At 49.1% G+C, this 21,176-nt stretch overlaps 1 protein-coding gene across 1 annotated transcript in view; it reads left to right on the top strand.

Annotated features, from left to right (window-relative positions):
• Nucleotides 1–21,176, top strand: part of TRPM1 (transient receptor potential cation channel subfamily M member 1) — a 129,856-nt gene that overhangs the window by 33,772 nt on the left and 74,908 nt on the right. The window contains exons 5-13 of the mRNA XM_010351263.3: nt 9,131–9,210; nt 11,234–11,429; nt 13,322–13,535; nt 14,240–14,364; nt 15,148–15,319; nt 18,097–18,271; nt 18,683–18,806; nt 19,888–19,960; nt 20,816–20,916. Of these exons, the coding sequence (XP_010349565.3) occupies nt 9,131–9,210; nt 11,234–11,429; nt 13,322–13,535; nt 14,240–14,364; nt 15,148–15,319; nt 18,097–18,271; nt 18,683–18,806; nt 19,888–19,960; nt 20,816–20,916 (1,260 nt within the window). The remainder of the gene's footprint in view (nt 1–9,130; nt 9,211–11,233; nt 11,430–13,321; nt 13,536–14,239; nt 14,365–15,147; nt 15,320–18,096; nt 18,272–18,682; nt 18,807–19,887; nt 19,961–20,815; nt 20,917–21,176) is intronic.

The following is a 21,176-nucleotide window of genomic DNA, read 5'->3' as shown; positions in this document are numbered from 1 at the left end:
AATTTCTTTCCTTTTTTCCTAGCCTTATTTTGTATTCCCTTTAACAAGAAAAATGGTTTACTGATGGCACTATTCACAATAGCCAAAAGTGGAAACAACCCAGATTCATCAACTGATGACTTCATGTAATGGACTATTACAGAGGCATAGAAAGAAATGAAGTCCTGATTCTTGCTATCTGGATGACCCTTGAAACATGCTGAGAAAAACAAGCCAGACGTGAAAGGCCACATGTTGAATGATTCCATTCATGTCAAGTGCCCAGAACAGGCAAATCCATAGAGACAGAAAGTGGATTTGTGGTTGCCAGGAGCTGGACAGTCAGGGAGGAAGGAGTGACTGATAACGCGTACAGACTTTTTTAGGGGTGATCAGAGTGCTCTGGAATTAGGTAGCGGTGACGGTTTCACAATCTTGGGACTATATGTAACATACTGAACTGCAGACTTCAAAAGGTAATTTTTGGGTATGCGGATTATATCTCGATTTTTTAAAAAGTAAAAAGATAAATGTCACTTTCTTTAAAGATCCAGCTCTGTTTCCTGGACTTTAGTCTAGAGGGGGTTCTCTTGCTGTCCCCAGAGGAGAGGCCCTGGGAGGGAAGAGGGCTAGAAACCCAGGGGAGAGGGAACCCTGGCCCAAGAGTGGGGTTGGCTGCAATGACCTCCAGTGTTACCTGCAAGCCTGCCCTGTCACCTTCTTGAGGATGGTGGTGATGAAGCGGAGGACACTGAGTTTCGAAGCCCATCCAAGTATGATGTCACTAGGCTCTCACACCAGCCTGTGGGGCAGACACAAGGGACATCATTGTACTCATTTTGCAGATGAGGCTTCACAAGATGGGACCAACGTAACCCTCAGCTGGGCCCTCCTACCTGTGCTTTCTGCAGCTAGAGGCAGGAGGCTGCAGCAGCCCTGAGAGTATCCCTGAGAAGCCAGAGCGACTTTCAGCTGAGCCACCCAGAAATGGCCTGTTGGAGCCAGGCCAGGACCTTCAGTGGTGGTGGAGCAAGGGGGTAGGAGGGTGGAGCAGGAAGGAGTGATTGTGGCTTTTTATCCTTTGTGCACACAAGGCTGGGCGGCTTGTGCAGTGCTTTGGCTGGGAAGCTTGTTTGATTCTCTGGCATGGAGAGTTTCAGGCACGCAGGTGCTAACCCAGGTGGGGCCCACAGGTGCCCCCAGGAGCCAGGCAAGGGCAGGTCCCAGGGAGCCGTCCGTGCAGATATGAGAACCCGCTGCCACCTGCAGCTGTGCAGGGACTTAAGCCAGCATTCCCACATCCTGAGGGCTTTCAAGAGAAGCCATAAGTATAATCTGCCTTTTGCTTAATAATGGCAGCTAAATGTAGTTTTTATACAAGGGTCAAACCAAGCCTATGTGTGGGCCACATGCAGCCGTGGGAATGAGAGTTTGAGTTGTCCGCTCTAAATATATACCCAAAACAAGCAGTTTCTTCTGGATAAACTGGTCCACACATCAGTCATTTCACTGTGGCGTTTGCTTGTTAATTTTGGCCCAAGACACAGGGCATTGAGTAAACAGAGCCTCGCCTGGCAGTACACCAGCTCTGACATTCAGAAGCCACTTCCCTGAGCCGCATCTTCCCAGACCCAAGACACGGGGCGTGAGTAAACAACGTTCAGAAGCCACTTCCCCGAGCTGTCTTCCCAGACCAAAGTCACACCCTGTCTTTGCAGCCTCCGTCCAGCCTCCTCAAGGCATCCCTCTGCACCGTCTTGTACCCCTCCTTGTAGGTCACCCCCACCTGTGTGTGTAAACACCTCCTAGAACGGCAGGTTGTTAAAGCCCCCCTTGTGGCCCTTCACTCCCACTATTTCTGGGCTCCCCTTCAGGGGAAGACTTCTCCACAGGGCTGACACTTGCTCTCCACACTTGGTCAGCCCCCTCTCTCTAAAAAGCCCGGAGAATAACATAACAATGTGCACCTGAGCAACCACCACCCAGGTGGTACAAAGGTTTCCTTGGCCATGTTTGTAGCCAATATTTCTTTCTTCCAAGAATAAATAAGGGCTGGGTGCAGTGGCTCACACCTGTAATCTCAGCATTTTGGGAGACCAAGGTGGGTAGATCACCAGAGGTCAGGAGTTCGAGACCAGCCTGACTCTACTGAAAATGCAAAATTCGCTGTCGTGGTGGCATATGCCTGTAATCCCAGCTACTCGGGAGGCTGAGGCAGGAGAATTTCTTGAACCTGGGAGGTGAAGTTTGCAGTGAGCCAGTATTGGGCCATTGAACTCCAGCCTGGGCAACAAGAGTGAAACCCCATGTCAAAAAAAAAAAAAAGAAGAAGAAGAAAGAGAAGAAAAAATAAATACAGAGCTGGCAGAACATTTCCCATTGCCCTTCAGCCCACCTTTTAGACCTTCTTCCTGTACCCTCCCCATGGCCCTGCATGGACACATGGTCCTGGCTGCAGAGGAAAAATTGCTGGGTCCTCAGCGGGGCACACTGCCTTGGCCCTCACTCTAAACAGCCCAGGGAATGATGTAACAATGTGCACCTGAGCAGCCACCACCCACATAGTGCAAAGGTTTTCTTGGCCATGTTTGTAGCAGATATTTCTTTCTTTAAAGAATAAATAAGGGATATACTCTTCATAAATGTGGACCAGGATAGCATGTAAATCTGGTATCTCCCAAACACGGTAGAGATATGATTCCAGCTAAGGCTCAAAACCACTCAAACCCATTTCCTTTTCAGAGACGAGAAAATCACAGCTCAGAGGGGTTGGGGGCATGGTGGCAGTGCCAGCAGTCTGCTTCCAGCATGACCTCCACTGTCCCTTCACTCAGCCAGAGTGGACAGACTTCCCAGCTGAGGTGAACACTGTTAAAATCTCAGTGGGATTTCAACCTCCAGTGCCAGCACTTCTATCGTTTGCCACAAAGGCATTCAAAATAACCATTTCTGATGGATTGGAATGTTTTGCACGAGTGGGTATCTCACCTAATGGGGTTGGAGAGGTTCTGAAGGGCTTGTCAACGAAGCACAGGAAGCCCTGCTCTCTCCTTTAATTTCACAAGGACAGGTGGGTCTCCCCTGCAGTGGGGTTATTGTTGCACCGGAACTTGCATGACCAATCTGTAAGGAGTCAGGACGGGTTTGGCTGTTGGTTATGACCTTGGCATTGCTCAGCTCTGGAGCGTGGCAAGAGGGGAAGGAGGGAAGTTGACTGAGGGGCCTCCACCCATTGCCTTTTACCTGCACACTGCCTCTGAGCAGATTCAGGAGACCCAGCTCCTCCCTGGGTGAGCCGTGCCTCTCCTAGGGTGACCTGGCTTACTTCGTGTGTGCCCTGCTAGTAAGCGTGGGCGGCAGGGCTCTGCTGCTGTAGGTGGCATTAGCAAGGGCTGAGCAGATGCTGCTGCTCCTCTGGGAGACGGAGTAAATCGCTGAGTCATTAGGAGATGTTGAACTCTTGCCAGGTACTCCTGGAGGCACAGGAGGTAGAGCAGAGAACTGAAGGGGGCTGCTGCCTCTGTGGCTTTGGTGCGAGTTTGTGGGGAGAGGGTTTATGGAGAACAGGGCACAGGGGTTGGGGTCAGATGGGGAGTCAGGGAGCCCTGGTGAGGAGGTCACGTTAGAGCAGAGGCTGGGACAAAGGGAGGGCAGGATTTGTTCATCTTGCTTCCCAAAAGAGAGGCTGCAGGCAAAGTGGCTCTCACTCCTCTTGTTTTTCCTCGTAGGTTCTAGATTTCTGGGGACTCAGCAGTAGCTTGCAGTGCTGGAGTGAGGCTATTCCCTTATATCAACTTTTTACAAACTAATGGCTAATACCTAAGTAAAGCACTTCCATTCTCCCCATCCTCTGAGACAGTACGTTCGTCACAGGCTAGCGTTTTTACTAGGAAACACCGGATTTCCAGTGATGCAGAAGGACTGGCTTAAGCCCGTCTCGGGCCATGGTGCCAGCTGCACTTGCCCTGGTGCCGAGCCACCGCAAGCGCTGACACTCGGCACCGTGAAAAGCCCTCCTTTTCGGAACTTGGGGGTCAAAATGCAAGGCCGATGCCCCAGAGGCGTCACAGATGCCCTGCACTGGCACAGAAAGAAGGGCCCCGGGGGCCCCGCTGTGAAGGAGGCATCTCAACACCCCCTGTGATGGAACAGCCTTAGCCACAAAAGCAAGCAAGGGGCACGTTGCTGCTCCCTCATCCGCCGGTGGCATTAAGTCCATTAAGGGCAGACGGCGTTTCCCCCTTTCACGATGTGGGGCCTAAGCCTCGGAGCCTGGCCTTTAGTCTCTGATTCCCCACGCTGTGCTGGCACAGGTTTTCTGGGCAGGGCCCCAGCGCTAGTTTCTTATCCTAGGGTGGTGAGGGGCTGCCCGAGGTGCGCGGGAAAGGACGAGGGGCGGGGCCGTGAGAGGGAGCAGGGGGCGGGAGATGGGCGGGGCTGTGAGACGGAGCAGAGCTGGAGGTGGGGCCTGACGGATGGGGCGGGGCCGTGAGATGGAGCAGGGGGCGGGAGATGGGCGGGGCCGTGAGAGGGAGCAGGGCTGGAGGTGGGGCCTGGCGGAGGGGGCGGGGCCGTGAGATGGAGCAGGGGGCGGGAGATGGGCGGGGCCGTGAGAGGGAGCAGGGCTGGAGGTGGGGGCCTGGCGGAGGGGGCGGGGCTGTGAGATGGAGCAGGGGGCGGGAGATGGGCGGGGCCGTGAGAGGGAGCAGGGCTGGAGGTGGGGCCTGGCGGAGGGGGCGGGGCCGTGAGATGGAGCAGGGGGCGGGAGATGGGCGGGGCCGTGAAAGGGAGCAGGGCTGGAGGTGGGGGCCTGGCGGAGGGGGCGGGGCCGTGAGATGGAGCAGGGGGTGGGAGATGGGCGGGGCCGTGAGAGGGAGCAGGGCTGGAGGTGGGGCCTGGCGGAGGGGGCGGGGCCGTGAGATGGAGCAGGGGGCGGGAGATGGGCGGGGCCGTGAGAGGGAGCAGGGCTGGAGGTGGGGGCCTGGCAGAGGGGGCGGGGCCGTGAAATGGAGCAGGGGGCGGGAGATGGGCGGGGCTGTGAGAGGGAGCAAGGCTGGAGGTGGGGCCTGGCGGAGAGGGTGGGGCCGTGAGATGGAGTAGGGGGCGGGAGATGGGCGAGGCTGTGAGACGGAGCAGGGCTGGAGAGGGGCATGGGGTGGGGCCTGGAGGACAGGGTTGAGAGGGCGGGGCCATGAGAGGGAGCAAGGGTCCGGGGGCCGGGTGAGGGGCGGGGTCGAGGGTGAGGGGGGAGGGCTTGGAAGCTGACCTAGGGCTAGGGGGGGACAGTGCCCCATCTTGTCTCCAGCCTCTGGAATCTTCCCTTAGTCCTTCCTTGTCTTTCGTGGTTTTGTGTTTTTGAGGAGTGCAGATGGGTTATTTCGTAGGATGCCCCTCTGTTCGGGCTGTCTGATGATGCTTCCTCCAGATCAGATTCAGATGATGCACTTTGGGTACTTTGTTCCTCTTGGTGCATTTCATCCAGAGCCTCGTGATGAATATTTGTTCCGTGACAGGCGATGCTCACTTCGTTTGAGATGGTTCTCCCCAGAATTCTCCACTGTTGAGTTACTAATTTCTCCTTTGCAATTAATAAGTATCCATGGGAGATACTCTGAGATTATGTAAATACATTGTTACTCTTCAAACTTTTACCCACTACTTTTAGCATTCATCAAAGATTCTTGATGGTTGTCAAATGGTGATTTTCTGATTCATCATTCCTTCCACATTTAATAGGGACTTGCCACGGAAGAGAGAGCTTTCTGTCTCCCCTGCGCATTTATTTACATATGTTTATATATCATTGTAGACTCATGGGTCTTTAAGTCTAAGGGTTATAATTCTTTTTTCTTTTTTTTTCTTTTTTTTTTTGAGACGGAGTTTCGCTCTTGTTACCCAGGCTGGAGTGCAATGGCGCGATCTCGGCTCACCGCAACCTCCGCCTCCTGGGTTCAGGCAATTCTCCTGCCTCAGCCTCCTGAGTAGCTGGGATTACAGGCACGCGCCACCATGCCCAGCTAATTTTTTGTATTTTTAGTAGAGACGGGGTTTCACCATGTTGACCAGGTTGGTCTCGATCTCTCGACCTTGTGATCCACCCACCTCGGCCTCCCAAAGTGCTGGGATTACAGGCTTGAGCCACCTTGCCCGGCCGGGTTATAATTCTTAATTGTAGTCATTTATTTTCATGATCAAGTAACCCCAGAGAAAGCCATTGGAGGCCCCTTCAAGTGGCTACTGTGTTCTTTTGGCATGTTCCCATGTCAAAAGCAAAGTTTCTCACTTGCTGGTACAATAAGATGTTCCAGGCTCTTATACTTCCCTGCCTCAGCCCTGGATTCCTTTTAGTGGAGAATGGTATTTAGAAACCAGTATTGGAGCACAGGTATGCTCATTGCTATTGAGGTGTTACTGCGAAGCCGGTTCAGGGAGCCAGAGAATGTATGAGAGTGCAAGTATACAGACATGCATGGGTATGTGCATATGTATGTAGGCATACAGCCCCAAGGCCCCTGCCTGCGGATATGCATGCTTTGTGTAGCCCCCACGCCTTGGGTGTGGGATGGATGGACTTAGTGACTCCATGCTAACGAATGGACTACGGCAAAAGCCATGGGCAGTCACTTTTGACACCGTGTTATAAAGATAACCGGCTTCTGTTTTGCATGCCCTCTGTCACTTGCTCACTCAGAGGGAGGTCAGCTGCCCCTTCATGAGCTGCCTGGAGAGAGGATCTCCTGACAAGGAGTTAAGGGAGGCCTGGGGCCAACCACCACTGGAGTCAGCTTGGAAATGGATCCTTCTGGGTCTCATTTCTTCCCTTAAAACTACAGCCCCCACCCATAGCTCCATCAAATCCTTGTGAGAGACCAGAGTCAGAAGCACCCAGCTAAGCCACGTTCAACTCCTGGTTGGTAGAAACTGAAAGATAATACATGTTTGTTGTTGTAAGCCACTAAGTTTTGGGGCAATTTGTTATGTTAATCAATAGATAATTAATACAAAAGTTATATTTACATATATGTGTGTGTGTATAGAGAAAGGGATGACACATATGTTGATATGTTTTTATATCTGGCTCTATATATTGCAAACCATGAGTTCACACCGATAAATTTTAGTTCAATGCCACAGGGTTCATTGAGACCGTCCCCACTTTCCATATTTGTAACTCCTTTCTCTAGCAGTGAGAAACCCAGCTCCAGTCATCTACAATATATTGATTTCTTTGTTCAGTCCTAGAAGACATAAAAAGCAGCCTCAGAATTGCTATCTTATGTTCCAGAAAAAGTACCCTACTCATGGGAGTTCAATCTTTGTTTAAAATTCTTGTCTTTAGTTGGCATAGAGTCTAAATACTGCAACCCCTGTGTTAGAAAAAAAACAAGGACTTCTCTGTTTTTCTGGGAAGTAAGGCATGAGATGCAAAGGGGGAAGACAGTTTCTTTCCAGGCAGCACGTGCTGGGCTTCACTGTCTTGCACCGGAGAAGTGCAAACAAACAGAAGGGTAGGCAGGGCTTCAGAGGCTCCTGCTCTGTGCTTTCTCCCCGAGCCCACACTGCCTGCCTCCCTTGCATTAGCACGAAAACACCAACCTCTGAGGCCAGTGGTATTGTTTTTAAGCAGTCATTAAATTATTTACAGAGAAAAGTGTACAGTGTTGCTTTTTGAAGGTTTCTGGGGAAGGTTCGAATTAATACCATTCCCATTATTCAAAAGGCCAGGTAACAAACTGACTTGGATCTCCCCAAAAGGGCCGAGTTTTGGGGGTACTTGTAGGCCCTAGTCCACACAGCTTGGACTAGCGCTGGGGCTCTCCTGAAGTAACAAATGGGATATCGGCATGACCTTGCTGTGGACGTGAGGTTGTCACTGCAGACCTCTGCAGAGGTGATCTCCCGAGAGACAAGGGACCTCCCAGACCAGCACTGCTGCCTGGGTGGATGGGGACAGCCGGGAGGCCAGCTCCAAGCCTCACCCCACAGACACCTCAGTCCCACCTGATCACAGGCACACAGGGCACTCCTCATGGCAGTTGTGGGAAAGTGGCCAAGGACACGAGGTTCAGCCAACCATGGTTTCTCTAGGATCTGACTCAGGATTGTCACATGCTAAGCGCTTCAGTTCCTGTAAGCTCCCCGCAGACACACACACACACACACACACACACACACACACTACACAGATCATAGTCATGGACAGGCCACACACTACACTGCCACACACTACACAGATCATAGTCATGGACAGGCCACACACTACACTGCACACATATCACACACATAACACCACACACACATCACAGACACACACAGACTCATCACGTACACACACATGCCTCACAACACACTGCACTCATATAACGCACATCCGTCAGGCACAAACATAGCGTGCGCGCACACACACACACACACACACACACACCCCATGCGTCCATAAATAGCACAAACATGTACTGAGCCAGGCCTCGTGGAGATCCAGCAAAGGGAGTTGGCTCTCTCCCTGCCTCCCACACGTCCTTCCGAGGAACCTGGAAGCCCCCACCCCGCAGCCTGTCTGTACCTACCTCTCCCCAACTCTCTCCACCAACTGACTCCACAAACCCTGGGAGGCAGGTCCAGTGGGGGCCTTCAGATGCAGGCCGGTTCACTTCCCAATACCCATTCTCTGTGTGAGGTGTCCCTGGTGACTGAGAACAAGAGGCCATGTGGGATAAAGCCAGCAGCAACTGCTGAGCATCCGGCACCAGCAGGGCCTCCACAGGGGATTTCCTTCACCCCTCCCTCTGCTCCAGGTGTCCTCCCTGAGCTGCGCCCCTAACATGCCATTTCCAGGTGGTGAAGATCGCTTACACTGCAGTTTATCTCCTCGGAAATCCCTCCAGCTCCCAGCACAGAACCGTGCACAAAAAATATCTTCAACAGGTGGATATGAATGAAGATGCAGAATGAGAACCATCAAGTACATACTTGCAAGCCATTTCTCTTAAAGGGCCCTAGAGCTAAGATCCTGGAAGACTTACATCCACCATTATTGGAGATGACTATTCAGATGTTGTGGGCAGTCATACTGTTTTATAAAAGTATAAGAATGGACTCTGATGATGGCTTGGGAATATATTGGTCTAATATCCACTTCTCTCTCTTCCAGGGTCAGAAATGCTGGATAGAGAAAACCTTTTGCAAACGGGAATGCATCTTTGTAATTCCTAGCCCGAAAGACCCTAACAGGTAAATTGGAAGCCGTAATTAACGATATTCTCCAAACCAATGCTTGTCTACCGCTATTCTAGTGTTTGTAGGAGTCAGAAAGAGGAGTCCAGGAGTGTGGCCAGCATCTATTCCCCATGGGAGTCACTAACCAAGGAGTCATTCAGGCTCCCTGTTACTCCACTGACTGAGAAGGGCTTCAGGAAATAGTTTCTATCCACCATTTACCCTAATGCAAACTCTTATAACCAGATGGGCCCAAATCATTCCTCTTAGTCTTAGCAAGATCAAGGAGCTGAGAGCTTTCAACAGGTTTCCAGGATGTTTTCCAGGCTTCTTCAATAGCATTTCATAATGTATTTAGACAAAAAGGAATTTCCATCACAGGAAAGATGTGAGTGGTTAAATGAACTAGCTATAACTTTATTAAAGGATTTGGCTTGTACACAAAACGTCAAACCATTTTATTCACCTATATGAAAATACATCTGTAGTAAGCTACAAAGTCCTTGTAAAGTCATGCAAGCAGAGATTAATTTAGCTAAAATGTCTCACCTCTAAGGGCAAAAGCTGTGAGGCTGAGTCTAGGGGAGGGGGAACAATTTATCCATATATTCATCCAATATGAAATCCTTGCAGGTAGAATCATGACCTGGAAGCACACACTCTTTGAGATCACCTGGTTCAAATTTGTTTCACACACACAATCAGTCCCTCCACATCCCCAAGCTGCCCCTTGCCCCACACCACCTGCAGATTCTTCTCCCTTCTTAAACCCCAGTAATTACCACAGAGGTAAGACATGCCGTTATGAAACAATGCCAAGGGTCACAAAAGTCTCCTCTTTGTTGCACCTACATGTCCCTCCTTATTTCGATGGCTTGTGGGCCATCCTGAAAACTCTCTGTGCCAGCACTACAGTCCTAGTCCTCAAGCTGACTCCATCCCCAGCTCTTCCACCCCCAGCTCACCCGCCCCACTTGCTGGGGTGCACAACTGCCCCCACAGACTTCTGGTGGGCCCAGGAACAGACCTGCCCTGCATGCCGTCCCTGGATTCCATCTCTTCCAAGATATCACTCCAAGCTATTGCAGTTCTTCCTTACAAACTTTTCAAGCTTTCGGTGGGTCCAGTCCACTCACAACAGTAGCAGCCTCAAATGACGGAAAAGCAGATGAAATCCTACGCACACTAGTAAAGCAAGCTGGCACAAAGCCAGGGAACATGTTCAGAAAAGACTAGAAGCCACAGCACAGGGAGGGCATGAGAGATGGGCTGGGTTTTGGGAGAGACGCCGTAGAACTAGAAGATGCCTGATGCTGGGGCATGTTACGGCCCAGTGGGCCATCTGTCCAAGGCAGAGAAAGACATATTGGTCACTTTTGAAATAACTTTTTAACATTACTTGGGTGGAGAAACGTTTTACTAAGGAACAGAAGAATTCAACTACACTGAAAAATTTGGCTGACACCTAAGTAAGTAATTTTAGAACTTTGGAAGGCCAAAGCAGGCAAATTGCTTGAGCCCAGGAGTTCAAGACTAGGTTGGGCAACATAGCAAAATGCTGTCTCTACTAAAAATACAAAAACTAGCTGGGCATGGTGGTACATGCCTATGGTCCCAGCTACTCGGGAGGCTGAGGTGAGAGAGTCACCCGAGCTTGGGGAGATCCAGGCTGCAGTGAGCTGTGATAGTACCACTACACTCCAACCTGAAAGACAAGGGAAAAATCTGGAAGGTCAACTCTGTGTTTGGAGGGCATGTCTATACTTTGTCATGGAATATTCAGTACTTCAAGATATCAAAAAGAGTTAAAATATTTTCAGAAAGAAGGGCAACCATCCAATGTGTCTAAAATTGACTGGCATATACAGAGATATGCACTAATTATCTGGAAAAGGCCATCAGAAGGGGCATTTCTCTCCCTAATAAAGCTGGCTTACTAAAGTGTTAGTAGACTCCCATTGAGGTTAGTTTATCTTTGCAAACAAAGGGGAATGGGGAAGATTGTTGTAGAAAGACCCTGCTTTGCCTTTGCTTTCAGGTGTTGCTGTGGCCAGTTCACCAACCAGCATATCCCCCCTCTGCCGAGTGCAACACCCAGCAAAAATGAAGAGGAAAACCAGCAGGTGGAGGCTCAGCCTGAGAAATGGTCTGTCGCCAAGCACACCCAGAGCTACCCAACAGATTCCTATGGAGTTCTTGAATTCCAGGGTGGTGGATACTCCAATAAAGCCATGGTGAGAAAGGCATTCAGACATGGTGCCACTGGGATCCCAGCTGTCACTGGCGGCCAATGTCCCAGCCCCAAACTGCAGATACTTGGTCTCCTTTATGGCTGTGGCTCAATCTTCCTAGACAATTTCATTGAAAAACCAAGAGATATGTCTGTGCACATGGCTTTTAGCCATGAGTCTTGGAAACTGGACACCACTGTAAAGAACATGTAGTGTCCCGTAAATCCATACCAAAGCTCTGAATCCACAAACCAGGCTCTGGCCCAGCCCTGCAACCATATTCCATTGCTCCATCTTCAGTCATGAAAGACAAATTCCTTTTTCTAATAACTGTGGACCTGCAGCCCCCTTAGATGGGTTGAGAGTCTTTGGAAATATTTTCCTCTGAGGTCTGTCCACAGCTTCCCTGGGCCTGCACCCAGCTGGCCCGGGAAAGACCAAGGTCCCTCACATTTGCCTGTAAACAGGGAGTGCCCTCTGCCCTTCCAGTGAGCCCTGCCAGAGGCAGGAAGCTTCAGCTCTGTGATCTGTTCCAGCTCACTCTGAATTACACTCCCACATGCCCAGTCACAGCCATTTTGCCATTTCATTTTATTTCACTGGCCCAACATCATCGTTCAAATAAAATTCAGTTGTGTTTCAAATGCCGCAATATACAGTCTTCAGGAATGGCACCCTACATGTTAGCCCGGACGTAAAGAAGCAGTTCGTAGGAGACACAGCATCTGAGTGTTGTTAACCACCTCCTCACTTTGAAGAGAAGGTCAAGTTCAGATGTGGGCCCGTGATTCCCCTTTCCCGTTTACTCAACAACATCCTCATCCAACTTCTTGGGCCACTGTTCTAGCTAAGCCAGCTTTGGAAGGGATTTCTCCAGGGTTAGGATTGCCAGATAAAACACAGGACACCCAGTTATATTTGAATTTCAGACGTATGATGGATAAATTGTCAGTACAAGTGTGCCCCAAATATTACATGATTTATTGCATTTAATAAAAATGTTGTACTAAAACATTCTTCATTGTTCCTCTCAAATTCAGATTTAACTGGGTGTCTTGGTCTGTTTGGCTACTATAACAAATTACCTTGGGCTGGATAATTTATAAACAACAAATTTATTGCTCACAGTTCTAGAGGCTGGGAGGCCTAAGATCAAGGTGCCAGCAGATCTGGTGTCTGGCGAGCGCCCACCCTCTGCTTCACAGATGGCGCCTTCTTGCTGTGTCCTCAGATGGCAGAAGCAAAGAACAAGCTCTCTGCGTCCTTTCGTTTGTTTGTTTTTTGAGGAGTCTTACTCTGTCACCCAGGCTGGGGTGCAGTGGCGCTATCTTGGCTCACTGCAGCCTCTACCTCCCAGCTTCAAGCAGTTCTCCTGCCTCAGCCTCCTGAGTAGCTGGGACGCCCAGCTAATTTTTGTGATTTTAGTAGAGATGGATGTTGGCCAAGCTGGTCTTGAACTCCTGACCTTGTCATCTGCCTGCCTTGGCCTCCCAAAGTGCTGGGATTACAGGCGTGAGCCACTGTGCCCAGCCTCTGCGTCCTCTTTTATAAGGACACTAGTCCCACTCATGAGGGACCCATGCTCATGACCTGATTAGGACACCCCACCTCTTAACACTATTGCATTGGGAATTAGGTTTCCACATGAATTTTGGGGGGATACAAACATTCAGACCATGGTACCAGGCATCTTGTATTTGTATTTGCTAAACCTGACAGTCTTTCCCAAAGTTCCCTTCTGTCGCTTGGCCACAGACTCACACAGAGGGCTCCAGGGCCCTGAGGATGAGACAAACCAGACAGTTCTTGTTTGGACATGAGCCATAGTCTCACTCCCCTTTGACATGAGAAGCAAAACCAAGAACAGAGGCTGAGTGCCACACACTCTTTCACAGTATATCCGTGTGTCCTATGACACCAAGCCAGACTCGCTGCTGCATCTCATGGTGAAAGACTGGCAGCTGGAACTCCCCAAGCTCTTAATATCTGTGCATGGAGGCCTCCAGAACTTTGAGATGCAGCCCAAGCTGAAGCAAGTCTTTGGGAAAGGCCTGATCAAGGCTGCCATGACCACGGGGGCCTGGATCTTCACCGGGGGCGTCAGCACAGGTAAGAGCAGGCCTTTTCCCTCCTGATAATAAATGTACCACCCAGAACTCATTGTGGTCCCCAAAGAGCTTTCTAATAACTAAAGACAACGAAACATATTGCATCCTGATCACGTTTATGACGAAAGTGAAGTCTTGATTCCCTGACTTGTGATTTTGCTTTGGTATGGTTCTTAAAAAAAAAATAAGTAAAATGATCAGCAAGTATAATAATGATTGTCATAATGGTCAACATCTCTGGGTCACCCACGACATGCAGTATTCTTTGATCTGAGCCCTGTACAAGCATCATCTTCATTAGACTTCTTGTCAATCCTTTTCCTGTTACAGGAGAGGAAACTGAGGCACAAAGACATGAAGGAACATAGGAAGCACTCTGGCTCTCAGCTTTCACTGAAGGCAGCCAAGGAATGCCAGAAAGACTCCAGATATTTCCAACCTTAGGTCTTAGACATCTGTAAAGGAACTCCCTGCACAGCTGTTTTGGTTTCTGTTTTTGTTTTACCGTTTTTGGAGTTAATGAAAGATTACTAGTTATCGTGAGCTCAGACTTTCAGTGTACTTTATTTTAATGATAAAGATGAGTATGTCTCACCCCCGATCTGTAGGGAATGTAGGGACTCAGGGCAGATGTCCCTAAAGTTCATGAATGATGGGATGCTGGGAAGTAGAAGGGCCTAAAATATGACTGATGGCTGCTCACAGGTGTCATCAGCCACGTGGGGGATGCCTTGAAAGACCACTCCTCCAAGTCCAGAGGCCGAGTTTGTGCTATAGGAATTGCTCCATGGGGCATCGTGGAGAATAAGGAAGACCTGGTAGGGAAGGATGTAAGTATTTTCTCTGCAAATGTTGGCAATTTTTAAAAATTAATTACTGATTTTGAGGTAACTGTAGATTCCGATGCAGTTGTAAGAATAATAAGAGAGCTCCCTTGCACCCTGTCCCGTTCCTCCAATGGTAACATCTTGCAAAACCATAATGCAGATCACAACCGGAATCTGACATTGATATGGTCAAGGTCTCCTGTTGCCCTTTCACATGCAAATACCTCATTCCTTCCTACCTGTCTTCCTCCTTAAGCCCTGGAAACCACTCATCTGTCTCCACCGCATTTCAAGAAGATTCTGTAAATGGGATCGTACGGTACCGTAACCTTTGGGGACTGGCTTTTTTTCACTCCACATAGTTCTCTGAACATGCGTCCAAGTTGCCATGTATATCGGTCTTCATTTGTTTTTGTAGCTGAGTGGCATCCCATGGTATGGATGAGCCAGTTTCTTTAACCACTGATCTGTTGAGGAACAGTTTGGCTGTTATAAATAAAGCAACCATAAGCATTCCTGTGCAGAATTTGAGGTTAACATAAGTTTTTATTTCTCTGTGATAAATGCCAGGAGTGTAACTGCTAGATTGTCATGATCTAAAACAATTAACTTTCTTTCCATTTTAAAGTAACAAGTGGCAAAAATAAAACCTTCAAAGGCAGGGTGGAGAGGCGAGAATAGGTTTTAGCGCAGTGGTCTCTGCACACGTGTGTACTGTGCTTGCTTCCCTCGTTGGTCTTAACGTCCAAGTCCTGCAGGTCTGATTGGCGCTGTGCACTTCACCAGGTAACAAGAGTGTACCAGACCATGTCCAACCCTCTAAGTAAGCTCTCTGTGCTCAACAACTCCCACACCCACTTCATCCTGGCTGACAATGGCACCCTGGGCAAGTATGGTGCCGAAGTGAAGCTGCGAAGGCTGCTGGAAAAGCATATCTCCCTGCAGAAGATCAACACAAGTAAGTGCTGGGGAAGGCGCCCACTCCTCCGGGGCTGACGCCGTCACAGAGAAAACAAGCCTGGGAAGGAGACTGCCCAAGGGGATGGGAAGATTAACTTTGATTCTTGTTAGGTCAGTCAAAAATGACTTACCTAGATGCCTCACTTAGTCACCCGCCAAATCACTTCCACTGGGCTATGTGGGGATGCTTTGCCCCAGGTTCACAAGTTAGCACAAGAAACAACCGTCGGTGCTCGCCATGGTGTTGGTCTTGTCCACCATAGTTACCCAGTAGTTCTTTTTCCCTATAATTAGTTGTTATTTTTAAAAATGTTTTAACAGGAAAAAATAAAATTTCAAAGACTTAGTATAATTCCTTCTATCTGGTGATAAGTGTTATGTGATCATTAAGTATCTCTATAACTCTGGGCCTCTCATATAGACTTAAGATGGCTAGATGGGGACAGCTCTGGAGAGGGCAGCAGGAACCTTCTGCTCCTGAAGGGGCATCATCCTTGCTGGTCCTAAGCGGGAGCTGTCACCATCAGGTGGAAGCTGAGGTCAAACTAGAGAGAAAGAAACCAACCTCAACCAGATGAAACAGTGGTTAACAACTGGTTAGAATTAAAGTAACTGGTATAATCTGGGAGCGTGTTTATACTCCAGTAATTCTTAACATCAGACAATTGTTAAACAGTCTGAAAGCCTAGTTTGTTTTTCCCATTACTGGCAAGATTTCTGTGGATGAGCATCTAGTCCCAGCGAATGGTCATTGTGAGGCACCACGTATGGGACTGTGATACTGCGGAGTGGGTAGAATGGGGATGGCCTATTAGGAAAAACTGTGGATTTCCAGGAATCAGGTCTCGATGAATAAATTGGTCGATGACTGATTTTTTTTCTTCTCACATCTCTAATTTTTCTGGACTTACAAGTTTTTGTGACACCCACTTCATCTGGCCATGTGACCTGTGGGCTTCCCTTTGTCATCCTTTGCCTAGGGCTCTGAGCAGGGCAGGGACAGCAAAGGGGTGCTCAGTTGTCACTTCCTACAGCACGGAGCTTCAAGGACTCTAGCCTAAGCCAAGAAGAATCTATTCTACACTGTTTCTAGAAAAGAAGGTGATTTGGCCCCCATATTCCTGAAGATTGAAAATACCAAGCCTTCCTTGGGTTGGAAATCTCAAAGGCAGAGTCTGGGATGTCTTAGTTCAATTTTCCAGTGTCTCTTGGTCAGGGCATGGCACAATGCAGACCCTCACTGCATGTTTGCTGAAAGGAACTTAACCATAATTACTCTGGTAGGACACAGCAGAGTCATTCAACATATATAGGAGTCCCTGACTGTAGAAACGCATCGGGGAAGCAAATTAGAAACCCTGAAATAGCTCATTTGAAGTTCTCCGATCTTCTCATAACCAATGCTAGCAGATTTTATCTGAAGCCCTTCAAAGCTGAGACCAACAGCACTTCTCCTACTTGCCTTTAGTTAATGTAGATCAACTAATTCCCATCACAAACTAATGGACAGCTGGTGAAACAGGCTCAGCGTGTGATCTGTCACAGCCAGTTTGGTGTAAAATTGGGAAGCAGGCCAATGTGCCTCCATTCCCATTTCCTTCTCACTCCAGAATCCCAACTTCCTGGACTCCTCCTACCACCTCCTGCCTCCCAGAGTCATCCCTGCACGCTCTGCCACCAAAAGTTAGCCGGTGCCCACTGTGTTCTTGAAGAGTCCTATTAACTGATAGAGACAGAGGACTCTGGGAACAAGTCATTAACTGATGGGCTACTAGTGGTTCATGTGGCTGCCTCCAAGATCAGTGGTTTATTCCTGCCATTGAAGACAGAAATGTCAACAAGAACAGCTTACCGCATTTGTGTGCTACTTAACGTTTACAAAATTATTTGATAGCCAAACATACGTTTTGATATTCTTACACCTGCAGGAGGTAAGGGAGGCACTATAATTGTTCACCTTTTACAGATGTCTGTCTAAGGCTTCTGTTGATTTGGTGATTGGCCCAATGCCATAAAGGAGAGGCCAGGAATTGAACTGCAATTTCCCTGGCTGGTCCAGATCCCCTTTCATTGTCTCATTCTTTAGGGACAGACGTCAGGGTGGGAATTTCAGACCATGGGCTGAAACAGCCAGGGAGGTATTTTTCCAGCAAGGAATATCTTCCAGTATTTCTCAGCGCTCACCTTGAGGTAGACCCAACATCAGGAGGGTGGGTTATTCAGGAGTTTAACCATGTCTGGGGCAGAAAGTTCCCGATTTTGAGGTTCTGATTTTCCCCATGAGGCCACAATATGTGACAGAATGCAAGAATAAAAATCGAGCCGGGCGCAGTAGCTCACACCTGTAATCCTAGCATTTTGGGAGGCCGAGGCAGGTGGATCACTTGAGCCCAGGTGTTTGAGACCAGCCTGGGCAACATGGCGAGACTTCATCTCTACCAAAAATACAAAAATTAGCTAGGTGTGGTGGCGTGCGCCTGTAGTCCCAGCTACTTAGGAGGCTGAGGTGGGAGGATTGCCTGAGCTGGGGGAGGTTGACGCTGCAGTGAGCCATGTTCGTGCCACTGCACTCCAGCTTGGGGGACAGAGTGAGACCCTGTTTCAGAAGAAAAGAAAGAAAAAGAAAGTTATTATCACATGCCTGAATTCCTTCTAGCCAGATGTAGCATGCCCCAAGTCATAATGTTTTTACACTTCCCCATACTTCAGGAGTTAAACGAGCGGGCCGTCGGTACAGGGCACAGGTGCTACTGGCGAATGTGGTTTGTGTTGCAGGACTGGGGCAGGGCGTGCCCCTCGTGGGCCTCGTGGTGGAGGGGGGCCCTAACGTGGCGTCCATCGTCTTGGAATACCTGCGAGAAGACCCTCCCGTCCCCGTGGTGATTTGCGATGGCAGCGGCCGCGCCTCGGACATCCTGTCCTTTGCGCACAAGTACTGTGAAGAAGGCGGGTAGGATTTCCGATGCGTGAGGAAGGGCGGGTGCGTGACTGCCTCTTTGTTGGGCCGAGGAGAAAATCTGAAGTGGTCTGCTTGGACATTCCACGTTGAAATCAGAAAGATTTGCTAGGTCTCCTCTCCCCATTTTCTGAGGTCAGCATCCAGCGGAACTCTCAGGAGCAGGGTATTCCCAATGGAATGCTCTCTCCCTCGCTTCCAATTCCGTTTTTCCTTGGAAAATTTGCCACGAAGCTGGCATCTAGGACGAATGAGAATAGGGTGTTTGACAATGGTCACTTTTCGTCTCCTGTGTCAGGATATCTCCCACAGCAAAGTCTCAAATCAAAGACAGAGAGATGTCTGACTTATTCATATATAGATTTAACTTCCCTTGTTTTGTTCTCTTGCATTTGCTTTGAACAGGATAATAAATGAGTCCCTCAGGGAGCAGCTTCTAGTTACCATTCAGAAAACATTTAATTACAATAAGACACAATCGCATCAGCTGTTTGCAATTATAATGGAGTGCATGAAGAAAAAAGAACTCGTAAGTGTCTTGAATTTATTTCCAAACAAGCTCTGTGGAGAGAATTATGTTTCATTTTCTAATTCTGCCCATGTGTGCATGACAGGGTTATTCATATTTTAGTCTGGCCTTTTCTGAGAGGCAGTACAAATGTATACCAAATTGGCAGCTGTGTGCACATGACAGAAGCCGAACATGCCCACTCAGGGGAGGGCCCGTGGCGCTTTCAGACATTAGCAAATGGGACGTGACATCACACAACATCCTCTGAGGCTCACAACATTACTCAGATTGATAGTTCTGGGGGAGAGGGCCACAGAGCACCCTGTCAGACGTGCTTACAAAGTTATGTTATTTTATTTTCCAAATGCGATAATAATTTCCTACTCCTTCCCTCTTCAGTGGTATTTATAAGGAAAAGGCACTGCTGTGCACATAAGACAGCCTCTTCAAAATTCTAAACGCATACCTCCTACAAATATCTCCTGTCTGATTAGATATGACTTTGCATCTCCTGTGGCAACTGAGATTTTGGAGTGTAGCTCCTCTCCTCTCGCATGGATGGGGAAAGTAATAAAATCAGCACACAGGCAGGGACCCCAGAGCAATACTGTAACTTCTGGAAATCAGCCAGGCACGGTGGCTCATACCTATAATCCCAACACTTTGGGAAGCTGAGGCAAGCAGATCACCTGAGGTCAGGAGTTTGAGACCAGCCTGGCCCACATGGCAAAATGCCATCTCTACTAAAAAATACCAAAAGAATTAGCCAGGCCTGGTGGCCAGTGCCTGTAATCCCAGCTAGTCGGGAGGCTGAGGCAGCAGAATCACTTGAACCTAGGAGGCAGAGGTTGTGGTGAGCAAAGATTGTGCCATTGCACTCCAGCCTGGGCAACAAGAGCGAAACTGTCAAAAAAGAAAAAACGGGAGAGAGAGAGAGAGAGAGAGAAAGAAAGAAATCAGCACATGGTTTGAAACTGTTCAGCGCTCAGGATCATTTCATTATGCATCAGTCTCTCTAGTCATTTTGTAACAACACCCCACGTCTCCCTCTCCCTCTTGTTTTCAACTTGGCTTTCCCTCCGTCTTTTCACATTTTCAGGTCACTGTATTCAGAATGGGTTCTGAGGGCCAGCAGGACATCGAGATGGCAATTTTAACTGCCCTGCTGAAAGGTGAGCTCTGGGAAACGGTGACTCCTGCGCCTTGGATGTTGGCCTGGCCGGCAATCCTTCCCCTCCCCGCCTCCGTGGACCGTGTCTGCTGGTGCTAGGCCCTGAGTCAGGCCACTTGGGCAGTCTCAGCGTGAAGCTGCGGCAGAATGGCAAGGCTTGCTGCAGGTTTCTGCAGGGCGGAGGGCTGTGGGTGCTCCTGGACCATCATGGGCTGAGGTCAGAACCATTTCTATTTGTAACTGGTTCACTGAGGGCTTCAGCTCCTAGAGTGTAAACACGGGATGGGTTCATTTGCAGTCACTGCATTCCACAGTGCTCTGTCCAATTTCCCCGTCCTGGCTCTAATGATAGGCTTCAAGCTGGCATTGATGGGCAGTGGGGTCTGGCTCTGGGTTTCATACTTCCTCCCTGCCTCTTGGTTAGCCTGGTGCCATGAGGGGACAGAGAGTACAGAAAGGAGAGGGGTCACTGTCAGGCTGGCTGCCATGCAGCACTGGGCTCATCTCTCTGTGGGATGAGGGAGCTGGTTTTCTTGGTGTCCCGTAGCCTGGCCTGGCAGTCCTAGGGTTCCACCCTTCATGGAGATGAGGGTCCCTGAGTCACTGGGTTCCTTTTCTGTCCCTCCCAAGGAGACCGCGCATGAGAGGCTGGCATGAGAAGAGGCTGCCTCCACCCTCCTCCTGGGAAACGATTTGAGTTTGAGGCCTTAGTGGTCATTCAGGGTGAAAGTAAAGGCAGCAATGCTTAGTTCCAGGCCAGCAGCCCAGGGGATGCCTGTGCTCACTGCCCAGCACCCGCCAAACCCTGGCAGTCCAGGCATAGAGTGAAAATCATTCTTGTTTCTTGCCTTTCCAGGAACAAATGTATCTGCTCCAGATCAGCTGAGCTTGGCACTGGCTTGGAACCGCGTGGACATAGCACGAAGCCAGATCTTTGTCTTTGGGCCCCACTGGCCGGTGAGACTTTTTTTTTTTTTTCAATTCATATCATTTTTCATGACTTTGTACAAGTGACATATTGGTATGTTCTCCCTTGTGACAAGGAACTAAGGAAATTATGTGGGGTTTCTGATGATATGATGTGTAATCCGTTAGGATCATTAGAAGATGTTACTGTTTAACTTCAAAGAACCAACAAGAAGTAAGAGCTACTAGCAGAAATTCCAGAGTCAGACCAGTACTCCTGTAGAAATTCATTACCAAATATGTTACCGTTG

The sequence above is a fragment of the Saimiri boliviensis genome, chromosome 5, assembly GCF_048565385.1.
Source record: "Saimiri boliviensis isolate mSaiBol1 chromosome 5, mSaiBol1.pri, whole genome shotgun sequence".
NCBI lineage: Eukaryota > Metazoa > Chordata > Mammalia > Primates > Cebidae > Saimiri > Saimiri boliviensis.
The sequence above is the reverse complement of the archived record's forward strand: the minus strand, read 5'-3'. Positions and strand labels throughout refer to the sequence as shown.